Genomic DNA, 12127 nt, shown 5'->3' with positions numbered 1-12127 from the left:
GTTTAATAATTCAAAACATGGTGCTGAGTATAGACAAAGACACTTACTTCCAACATTCGGTAATGTACTTTTTCCCACTTTCTAATTCTGCTGTTAAGTACTGTTGTAACCTTTTGTGGGTCCTGATTGCAGCTATCACAGATATTTTGATTTGTGGGCTTTTCACAAACAGGACAGTTAGAACATGAGAAGTACTGAGAAATGGTTCCCTGTAATAGATAATATAATCATGGTTAGTTTTTATCCGAATAAGATTGCTTTAACATTAATAAATGTCAGCTGTTGCTAATATTACATATTATACCATTAGTCTATACAAACAAAATTGTCTTTGTAGTTGTGTATGGTGTAAATTTTGTGCTGTGTTAATTGTTGTCCCATAATGTAAACATACTTTGAAGTTTTTATAGGTGGTGTTTTATGATCTGTAATTGTCTTTTGGTATGTAAATATGCATATAATTTTCTGTTTTTATGGTAATGAATCAAATCCTTATAGATCCAATGTTTTCTTATTTCTGATGTAACTCTCTTGATAACCAATTCAAATTCAACATCACAATCCACAAAGTCCCCAGTGGTGAGATTTAGGTACAAAGTAAATTGTAACAAGTAAAAATTTTATAATCTCACCATAACCCAAATTTGGCATTGTAGATCTAAACCAATTTCCAAATATTTTAATGTTAGCATAAGTGTGAAAGAGGGTATCTGTGTGTAAACCAAAACATAGTCTCAATAAATCATACTGGCTCAAAGCAGACAGAATCTCCGAATGAATAATATTTATTAATACAATAAATTCAGTAACAAAATATTTTGGCCCTTGTAAAACACTCAGCATAATTAAGAATTTAGGAGTTCCTGCCGAGCAAGTCAAATTGCAACCTGTAGTGTGAAGAAGAACCTGCCTGCCGAACAATACGCCAGCCAGGAATGTGAAGCGAGGGTTCTCCACCAAGGGGATGAGACTAGGCGTCTCATCTGCAGCCGGGGTGTGCAAGGTCTGCATGGAGGATAGCCCATGTGGTGCTATTACAAGTAGTAAGTAACAGGGTCTATCAATCTGGCGCTGGAATAAATTTGATAAAAGTCCAAGAAATGCTTGGGGATGAATGAAATTTTAGTGATAAAATTCCTCAGATGGTTACAGATGAATGCCCCCAAGGTTTTGGATAATTATACCTTCAATAATGTCATGAGAATAAAAATAAAAAAAAAAATAAAATAAAAGATAATATACACAAGATATACTATTCACAATATAGTGTAACAATTACCTATAGTAATTTGAGAATGTTATAAAATGATATTCAATATTCAAAATGAGATACTATAAAAAAAAATAATATTCAATATTCAAAGTTTCAAACATGATAATATTATAAAAATGATATTCATTATTCAAAATTCAAACATGAGAATGCTATAAAAAGGATATTCAGTAATTCAATGATGAGAATAATATAATAAATTGCTTCACTGAGCGCAGCTGGATACCACCGCAGAGGTCCAACCCTGAACAGTTGGGGCAAAAATGGACACAATATTCGCGCTTGATACAGGTCTGAATTTGGATTGTAATTAAATATCTGACACAAAATAGATACTGTAGTCAAAGAACTTAGAATTGGTAATATGATTTGAATTTATATTCAATTTTTTGCTTTTGTGCAACACACTATGCTGTTGCAAATTGACCCCCCCTCCAAAAAAAAAAAAATTACCCCCCCCCCCCCACCTTTTTTTTTGCAAAAAAAAAAAATATTTGAAGAAATTTTCTTTTTAATTCTGAAATCTGAAATGAGAAAAAACTGAAATCTGAAATCTGAAATGAGAAAAAATTGTCCCCCCCCCCCCCAATTTTTTGTTCACACCCCCCCCCCCCCTTTTTTCCAAAAAAAAAATTCTTTCCCTCAAGATATGGTCATAATCTCAATTCAAATTTCCAATGGAGTTTTCAACCATAATTACCCATTTAAATACGTCATAAAAGTCTTAAAATAGAAAATGACATACATAATCATGGCTAAAATTAATATTCCTTAATCAGCATTTTTAAAAAGTAATTTCTAAAAATAAATTTGACAGCTAATCACCTCAAGACAATACAAAATTTCTTTATACATAATTAAAAAGCAGTGTAAGGGAGGTAATCCAAACATAACATTGTACTTTTTTTTAATTGTCCATTAACCAGGAAACCCTTGTTTTTCCCCCTTTTTTGCCCCTAATTCCTAAACAGTTTGAGCCATAACCCCCCCAAAGCCAATCCTAACCATCCCTTTGTGGTATGGAAACTTGTGGTATATTTCAGAGAGATCCATACACAATTCCACAAGTTATGGTCTGGAAACTAGAAAAACGCTTATTTGGGCCCCTTTTTGGCCCCTAATTCCTAAACGTTAGGACTATAACCCCCAAAATCAATCCCAACCTTCCTTTTGTGGTTATAAACCTTGTGTTTCAATTTCATAGATTTCTATTTACATTTACTAAAGTTATTGTCCGGAAACCAACTGTCTTCGTACAACGCTGACGACGACGTGATACCAATATACGACAGCAAAATTTTTTGCAGTAGTATAAAAACACATTTTTGATAAGGAAGGAGAACAATTTTTAGATTGAGAATATTTGCCATTAAGTCTAATGTTAAGTTAAAATAAAATGCTTCGCTGGGGCGCAGCTTGATACGACCGCAGAGGTCGAACCCTGAACAGTTGGGGCAAGTATGGACACAACATTCAAGCTTGATACAGCTCTGAATTTGGATTGTTATTAAATATTTGACACAGCATAGGTTTCTGACACAGAAAGAATGTGGTCTAAGAACTTGAATTTTTTTAATTTACCTATTATGGTCCAATGTCCAAAATCAAAATACATGGTTAGATTCAGCATATCAAAGAACCCCATATATTCAATTTTTGTTAAAATCAAACAAAGTTTAATTTTGGACCCCAACTTGGACAAACTTGAAAACTGGGCCCATAATCAAAAATCTAAACACATGTTTAGATTCAGCATATCAAAGAACCCCAAGAATTCAATTTTTGCTAAAATCAAACTAACTTTAATTTTGGATCCTGTGGACCTTAATGTAGACCAATTTAAAAAACGGGACTTAAAATTAAAAATCTAAATACACGGTTAGATTTGGAATATCAAAGAACCCCAATAATTCAATTTTTGATGAAATCAAACAAAGTTTAATTTTGGACCCTTTTGACCTCAATATGAACCAATTTGATAGCGGGGCCTACAAATAAAAAATCTAAATACATGGTTAGATTCAGCATATCAAAGAACCTCATATATTCAATTTTTGTTGAAATCAAACAAAGTTTAATTTTGGACCCCAATTTGGACCAACTTGAAAACTGGGCCCATAATCAAAAATCTAAATACATGTTTAGATTCAGCATATCAAAGAACCCCATATATTCAATTTTTGTTGAAATCAAACAAATTTAAATACTGGACCCTATCTTACACCAACTTGAAAACTGGTCCCATAATCAAAAATCTAAACACATGTTTAGATTCAGCATATCAAAGAACCCCAAGAATTCAATTTTTGCTAAAATCAAACTAAGTTTAATTTTGGACCCTTTGGACCTTAATGTAGACCAATTTAAAAAACAGGACCCAAAATTAAAAATCTAAATACACGGTTAGATTTGGAATATCAAAGAACCCCAATAATTCAATTTTAGATGAAATCAAACAAAGTTTAATTTTGGACCCTTTTGACCTCAATATGAACCAATTTGATAACGGGGTCCACAAATAAAAAATCTAAATACATGGTTAGATTCAGCATATCAAGGAACCCCATATATTCAATTTTTGTTAAACAAAGTTTAATTTTGGACCCCAATTTGGACCAACTTGAAAACTGGGCCAAAAATCAAAAATCTAAATACATGTTTAGATTCAGCATATCAAAGAACCTCATATATTCAATTTTTGCTAAAATCAAACAAAGTTTAATTTTGGACCCTTTGGACCTTTATGTAGACCAATTTGAAAACTGGACCCAAAATTAAAAATCTAAATACACTGTTGGATTCGGCATAACAAATAGATAAATGTGATCAAAGATTTTACAAATCTAATGCGCCATACTGTGCAATTAAAGATTTCTTCTTGAAATTTTTCAATATTTGAAATTTGAAAAAAAAAAAATATTTGAAGAATAATTTTTTTAATTTCTGAAATCTGAAATGAGAAAAATTGACCCCCCACAATTTCTTTTTATCCCCCCCCTTTTTTCCCCAAAAAATTCTTTCCCTCAAGATATGGTCATAATCTCAATTCAAATTTCCAATGGAGTTGGCAACCATAATTACCCATTTAAATTTACCATAGTGCTAACTTAATCTATTTAATAATAGAATTAAAAATATAGTGTCAAATCTTTCATATGGATTTTTTTGTAAAAAAAAAAGATGCAACATTTGCAGATATTTTTACTGGTCTTCCTTTATAAATATGCATTTCTTTAAACATAATTTAAAAGCAGTGTAAGGGAAGTAACCAAAACGTTGTATTTGGATTACCTCCCTTACACTGTTTTAAATTATCTTTATTGTTCATTAACCATTACTTTATACATAATTTAAAAGCAGTGTAAGGGAGATAATTTCAATGATGTATTTGATTTATCTCCCTTACACTGCTTTAAATTATGTTTTGTACTAAAGTATTTGTCCATTAACCAGGACAACCTTGTTTTTCCCCCTTTTTTGCCCCTAATTCCTAAACGGTTTGAGCCATAACCCCCCAAAGCAAATCCTAACCATCCCTTTGTGGTATGGAAACTTGTAGTATAATTTCAGAGAGATCCATACACCGTTCCACAGTTATTGTCTGGAAACTAGAAAATGCTTATTTTTGGCCCCTTTTTGGCCCCTAATTCCTAAACTGTTGGTACCATAACCCCCAAAATCAATCCCAACCTTCCTTTTGTGGTATTTAACCTTATGGTCAAATTTCAAAAAGATCCATTTACTTAAACTAACGTTAGAGTGCAAAAACCAATGTGTCTTCGGACGACGACACCGGACGACGACGACGCCAACGTCATACCAATATACGACCACAAAATTTTTTTGCGGTCGTATAAAAATGACTGAAGGGCACTGATGACTGCATTCATTTTGCAGTGGGAACTTATTGTTGTTGGATGACAAATAAAGAATATAGGCATTTTTATTTTTTTTAAAACTGACTTTATCAGCAAGAATATCAAGAGACCTCGCAGTAATGTGTCGTAATAAGAAGTCAGTTTGGTTCAATTTTGTCAGATCAGTTCAAAAACATTGCTGATTTATTATTGGCATGCAAGTCAATAATTCAACCTCATTTGAATCTGTATCCATGAGACCTTTGATTTGATCCTTAGCTGGATATAAATTATGCATGTGCTAAGCATGTACAGTTAATCAAAAGAGGAGGTTGTCAACACTGAAAAGTGGATAAAGAAAGCCACCAGTAAGAACCATTTTGCTGACTGATTCTGCCATCAGAAAAATAAGTCTTCAAAAAGGTATAACTATAATTTACATATTTTATTTTATTATCTATGACATGCCATCAAACAGACCTAGAGAGATTGTTATTATATGATTGCAAGTGTATTTATATTAATATCGTTTTTTACATCAGGTCATATGAGCATCTGCATTCTTCGGAGGTCATCTCAAAGGTTAATTAGATGGCTTCTAGTCTAAAATATACACAAATGTTGAAATACTATAACGAGTCTTTGCATTGTTAATTGTTTCTTTTGGACTTTTTGTAATTTTTTGTAATTTTTTCATAAGTTTGAGTATGTTTTAAATCAAATATGAGAATTTGAGTCAAATATGTGATTCATCATTACATGAATTTGACAGCTAATGAATGCCCCTTTAGATGTTTTTGGAAATAATTGACAAACTATAGAATTTAGTAAAGAATCGTCATTTAAAGGCAAAAAATCTCATAAGGAGTCTTACAATTTGACCATGTTTACTGAAAAAGATCTTATTTTGCTGATCTTTTTTGCTGTTTTAAGTTTCTTTGTGTCCTCTTAGTTTTGAAAAAAATGCAAACAAGAGGCTCTCAATAGCCTGAATCGCTCACCTGTAATTTTTTGCTTTAATCTTTCATCAATGATTGTTTTTGCTTTTCAATATATATTAATGAGTGGCTTAAAAATGCCATTTAAATGTTCTTTGTATCTGTCATATTTTCTTCGAAAGCAAAGAAATGCATTTTACCCCTATGTTCCATTTTAGCCATAGTGGCTATGTTTCTTGACGTACAAGGAAATAAAATACAAAATTTAGTAGATAATCTGAAACTCATTCAGCCCAAGTTTAGCTGAAATTGATTCAGCAGTTTCAGAGGAGACAATTTTTTAAAGTAAGCAAACTAGACGAACAAATTGTGAAAAATTGTCTTTAAAGGGCAATAACTCCTTAAGGGGTCATTTGACAATTTTGGTCATATAAACTTATTTGTAGATCTTACTTTGCTGAACATTTTTGCTATTTACAGTTTATCTTTATTTATAATGATATTCAAGATAATATCCAAAAACTGCAAAATTTCCTTAAAATCATCAATTCAGGGGCAATAACCTAAAAATCAGATACCCAATTTAGCTGATAATTTCAGGGCAGGTAGACCTTGACCTAATGAATACTTTAACTTCCTGTCTGATTTGTTCTAAATGCTTTAGTTTTTGAGATATAAGTCAAAAACTGCATTTACCCCTATGTTCTATTTTTAGCCATGGTAGCCATGTTTTTTGATGAAACAGATAAATAAAACACAAACTTTATTCTAGATACCCTAAGGATCATTCAGCTTAAGTTTGGTTGGAATTGGTTCAGTAGTTTCAGAGGAGAAGATTTTTTAAAGTAAGAAAACATGATAAGCAAATTGTATAAAATTGTCCTTAAAGGGCAATAACTCCTAAAGGGGTCAATTGACAATTTTGGTCATATTAAACTTATTTGTAGATCTTACTCTGCTGAACATTTTTGCTGTTTACAGTTTATCTTTATCTATAATAATATTCAAGATAATAACCAAAAACTGCAAAATTTCCTTAAAATTACTAATTCAGGGGCAGCAACCCAACAATGGGTTGTTAGATTCATCTGAAAATTTTAGAGCTGATAGAACTTGACCTAATGAACACTTTGACCACATGTCGGATTTGCTCTTAATGCTTTAGTTTTTGAGATATAAGCCAAAAACTGCATTTTACCCCAATGTTCTATTTTTAGCCATGGCGGCCATGTTTTTTGACGAAACAGAAAATAAAACACAAACTATATTCTATATACCCTAAGGATCATTCAGTTTAAGTTTGGTTGGAATTGGTTCAGTAGTTTCAGAGAAGTTGTTTGAAATAGTTTACACCTGACGGACATCGACGGACGCCAAGTGAATGGTGAGCTAAAAAGTGGGTAAAATCATCATTATGGGGGAAATAACTCCTAAAATGAGTTGGTTGACAGTTTAAGCTATGATGACATTTTTGTAGAGCTTGTGCTGAACGTTTTTGCTATTTACTGTTCCTCTCTATATTATCATCTTTTCTGCAAAATATGCAAAAATGGGTAAAACCATCTTTCAAGGGCAATGACTCATAAAGTGTGAATTGATGATTTCTGACATGTTCACTTATTTGTGGATCTAATTTTCTGAACATTTTTGTTATCTTCAATTTTTCTCCATCTATTATGATTTCTGCAAAAATTGGGGAAAAAACATGTCAGAGGCAATAACTCTTTTAAGGGCTCAATTGACGATTTCGTCCTTGTTGACTTAATTGTAGATCTCAATGTTTTGGTCTGTTTAAAATTTTTCTCTATCTTTTATAGTTTCCAAAATAATGACCAAAAACTTTGAAATTTGCAAAAAAATTTGCAATTTATGGGGCGATTATTGTAAAATGGGTTGTCCAATTTTTCTGAAAATTTCCTTGAAGATAGCCCTTTGGTCATTATTACCAATGTCAGTTTTGCTCCAACTGTTTTCGTTTTGAGATATAATCATAAACTGTGAAATTTTCCCAAAAAAAAACAGTATTTGGGCAATAACTCTGAAATGGATTGTATGATTTTTCTTAAAAATATATGGGAGAAAGACCAGCTGATTATTTGTACCCAATCAGCTTTGCTCTTACTGCTTTAGTTTTAGTTATATAATCCAATAAAATGCTCCGCTGGGGCGCAGCTTGATACGACCACAGAGGTCGAACCCTGAACAGTTGGGGCAAGTATGGACACAACATTCAAGCTTGATACAGCTATTTGACACATCATAGGTTTCTGACACAGAATGAATGTGGTCTAAGAACTTAAAAATTTTTAATTTATCTATTCAAACCATATCATTATTATTTGCTTTTATATATAAATTAGAAATAACCAATTTAAAATGGAAAATTTTAAAGAAAAAAAAGGAAAAAAAAATCCCCCCCCCCCCAATTTTTTGAACCCCCTTATGATTCATCACCCCCAAACTCAATCCCAGCCTTCCCTTTGTGGTATGGTACCTTGCAGTACTGTACATGTGATGGACTGTGAAACTAAGATCAGGAGTTCGGGAAATTTTGGTCAGGAGATTAGGACTCAGATCAGGAGGTTTTTAATCGACATAAATTCTGTTGTAAATGTAACTGTGTGCTGTAGAAATTTTCTGTTAAAGTGTGTTTTCTTCAACTTTCCATCCGAATGTATTATGTTTATAGTACCCTTGTACTTATAAATTTTCTCTATCTTTTTAAACTTCCAACTTGTTCAATCTAACAATCTTCTTTTTTAGTATGTTCTTTATAAATTTTTTAGGTCATTTCTTTTTTACCATTATTCATTGCAATCAGAACATTTGCTTATCTATCAGCAAGTAGATCTTTTATTTTTATCTTTATGCAAGTAGAATTTTAATGCATGATAAGTAACACATTAAGCTGTAATGAAGGGTCATAGTTATTATATAAATTTCAATTTAAGCCTTGAAAGGAAGTATAGAACCCTCAAACAATTTTCAAATTATTATTTTTTTATTTGTCCTAAGACATTTAAAATCATTTAATTACCATCCTTTTATGATTATTTGTTCAATTTATATTTTATTTATATTCTTTTAAAAATTAACATTATTTAAAGGAAAGTAACTTAAAACAGGATAAATCAAGGGAAGTAACCCAACATTCATTTTAATTACACAAAGTTTTATTACACAACGGCAGTTAGCCTGAGGTAAAAATCATTGATTACCAGTATGTTTGACACCCAAGGTGACAAGTGAAGCCATATAATTATGCATGTTAATTGATTTACAGGGAAAATATAACTTCAGGTAATGTCAGTTACACCAGATAATCACATGTTGGGCTGAAACTTTTCATTCATGAAATATTTCATACACGGGATTTTTTTGTCTTCAACGGGAGGTCGGGAGGAGACCCCTGAAAACGGGATTATTGTACTCCCGTCAGGAGATTCACATGTACAATTTCAGAGATATCAATACACTTGAACACAAGTTATTGTCTGGAAACTAGAAAAATGCTTGTTTATTTGCCCCTTTTTGGCCCAAAATTCCTAAATATTTAGGGCAATTACCCCCAAACTCAAACCCAGCTTTCCCTTTGTAATATGGAACCTTGCAGTACAATTTCATAAAGATCCATACACTTACACACAAGTTATTGTCCTGAAACTAGAAAAATGCTTGTTTTTTTTGCCCCTTTATGGCCCCTAATTCCTCAAAATTACCCCAAAAAATCAATCCCAGCATTCCCTTAGTGGTATGGTACCTTGCAGTACAATTTCAGAGAGATCCATACACTTGAACACAAGTTATTGTCTGGAAACTAGAAAAATGCTTATTTTTGGCCCCTTTTTGACCCTTATTCCTAAATGTTGTGGGCAATTACCCCCAAAATCAATTCCAGCTTTCCCTTTGTGATATGGAACCTTGTAGTACAATTTCATAAAGATCCATACACTTACACACAAGTTATTGTCATGAAACTAGAAAAATGCTCGTTTTTTGTCCTTTTTTGGCCCCTAATTCCTAAAATTTGGAGGCAATTACCCCCAAAATCAATCCCAGCATTCCCTTTGTGATATGGAACCTTGTGGTACAATGTCAGAGAGATCCATACACTTACACACAAGTTATTGTCATGAAACTAGAAAAATGCTTGTTTTTTGCCCCTTTTTGGCCCCTAATTCCTAAAATTTGGAAGCAATTACCCCCAAAATCAATCCCAGCATTTCCTTTAAGATATGGAACCTTGTGGTACAATGTCAGAGAGATCCATACACTAACACACAAGTTATTGTCCTGAAACTAGAAAAATGCTTGTTTTTTTTGCCCCTAATTATGGCCCCTAATTCCTCAAAATTACCCATAAAATCAATCCCAGCATTCCCTTAGTGGTATGGTACCTTGCAGTACAATTTCAGAGAGATCCATACACTTGAACACAAGTTATTGTCTGGAAACTAGAAAAATGCTTATTTTTGGCCCCTTTTTGACCCTTATTCCTAAATGCTGTGGGCAATTACCCCCGAAATCAATTCCAGCTTTCCCTTTGTGATATGGAACCTTGTAGTACAATTTCATAAAGATCCATACACTTACACACAAGTTATTGTCATGAAACTAGAAAAATGCTCGTTTTTTGTCCTTTTTTGGCCCCTAATTCCTAAAATTTGGAGGCAATTACCCCCAAAATCAATCCCAGCATTCCCTTTGTGATATGGAACCTTGTGGTACAATGTCAGAGAGATCCATACACTTACACACAAGTAATTGTCATGAAACTAGAAAAATGCTTGTTTTTTGCCCCTTTTTGGCCCCTAATTCCTAAAATTTGGAGGCAATTACCCCCAAAATCAATCCCAGCATTCCCTTTATGATATGGAACCTTGTGGTACAATGTCAGAGAGATCCATACACTAACACACAAGTTATGTCTGGAAGTTACAAAAATGCTTATTTTTGGCCCCTTTTTGGCCCCTAATTCCTTAACTGTTGGTACCATAACCCCCAAAATCAATCCCCACCTTCCTTTTGTGGTATTGAACCTTATGGTAAAATTTCATAGAGATCCATTCTCTTAAACTAAAGTTAGAGTGCGAAAACCAATGTGTCTTCGGACGACGACGACGCCATACCAATATACGACCGCAAAATTTTTTGCGGCCGTATAAAAACTGCATTTTACCCCTATGTTTTATTTTTAGTTACATCACCCAAGTTTGTTGATGAATTAAATCCCCAGATACAATTAAATAACTGAATTTGGCCAAGCAATTTCAGTTGAGAAGATTTTTCAAAACGTTTAATAGGATGGAGGGATGACTGATGCCAAGTGAGCTAAAAACTTAGTCCATCTATCAGTTAAATACTAAAACATGAAAAAATATATTTTCAAAATTTTGTTTAAGACATTAGCTGACTAAGTCATAAAAAAGCATCTGTCCAAGTTTTGTAAAATTTAATGAAGGTTTGACAAAGTTATTAATGTCTGAAAACTTTAACCTTGGACTATATCTTAATGTAAAAAGCAAAAGAAAAAATCAAAGTCCTCAGTATTAAAAAGAAAGAAGATGATTTTTTTTTTAATTTTGCTCTTGATACTGCCTTTAGATCATAAAAAGCTTGATGTTTAAAAATTTCTCTATAATCCAGACTAGAAAAAAATTACCTTAAATTTAACTTTGGAACAATAAAAAAAATATTTCATAATCAAGATGACTTTCTTCTATCAATCCCAATTTTGTGTTAAAAATTTCATGAGAATTGTTTAAGCAAATTTGAGTAATCATATGACTTGTTGACATAGGGAGGTACAGAAAGGATAATTTATTATTTAATATGCTCCGTCTAAGAAGGGCGTATATAAACATTAAAGACAACTTACCCTCACATAAAACATATTTTTTTTCTAGACTTACAAAGTTATTAGTGCATTTTCAGCCGTCAGAGAATACACCCTAGTGATAAGTGGTCCGTGAAGTCTTTCAAAAAAGTCCATTTTGTTTTGATAAGTTGTCCAAGTTCACTGCGATTTGTCATGACTTTCTACTGAGTCCAGTTGTCTT

The 12127-nt window shown here is 32.5% G+C and overlaps 1 protein-coding gene and 1 long non-coding RNA gene across 3 annotated transcripts in view; both read right to left on the bottom strand.

Moving 5' to 3' along the window:
- LOC127724637 (uncharacterized) overlaps positions 1–12127 on the bottom strand; it is a 640225-nt gene that overhangs the window by 25888 nt on the left and 602210 nt on the right. For both annotated transcript variants that reach the window (XM_052231644.1, XM_052231645.1), the window contains exon 35: positions 48–209. In XM_052231644.1, coding sequence (XP_052087604.1) covers positions 48–209 — 162 coding nt within the window. The remainder of the gene's footprint in view (positions 1–47; positions 210–12127) is intronic.
- LOC127724770 (uncharacterized) lies at positions 8936–11296 on the bottom strand. The gene is made up of 2 exons (XR_007992674.1): positions 9989–11296; positions 8936–9674 (listed from the first exon to the last, which is right to left on the bottom strand). It is a non-coding gene; the product is annotated as an uncharacterized LOC127724770 (long non-coding RNA).

This window comes from Mytilus californianus, unplaced genomic scaffold (assembly GCF_021869535.1).
Source record: "Mytilus californianus isolate M0D057914Y unplaced genomic scaffold, xbMytCali1.0.p SCAF_14, whole genome shotgun sequence".
Taxonomy (NCBI): Eukaryota; Metazoa; Mollusca; class Bivalvia; order Mytilida; family Mytilidae; genus Mytilus; species Mytilus californianus.
Note: the sequence above shows the minus strand (reverse complement) of the source record. Positions and strands in the feature narration are given on the sequence as shown.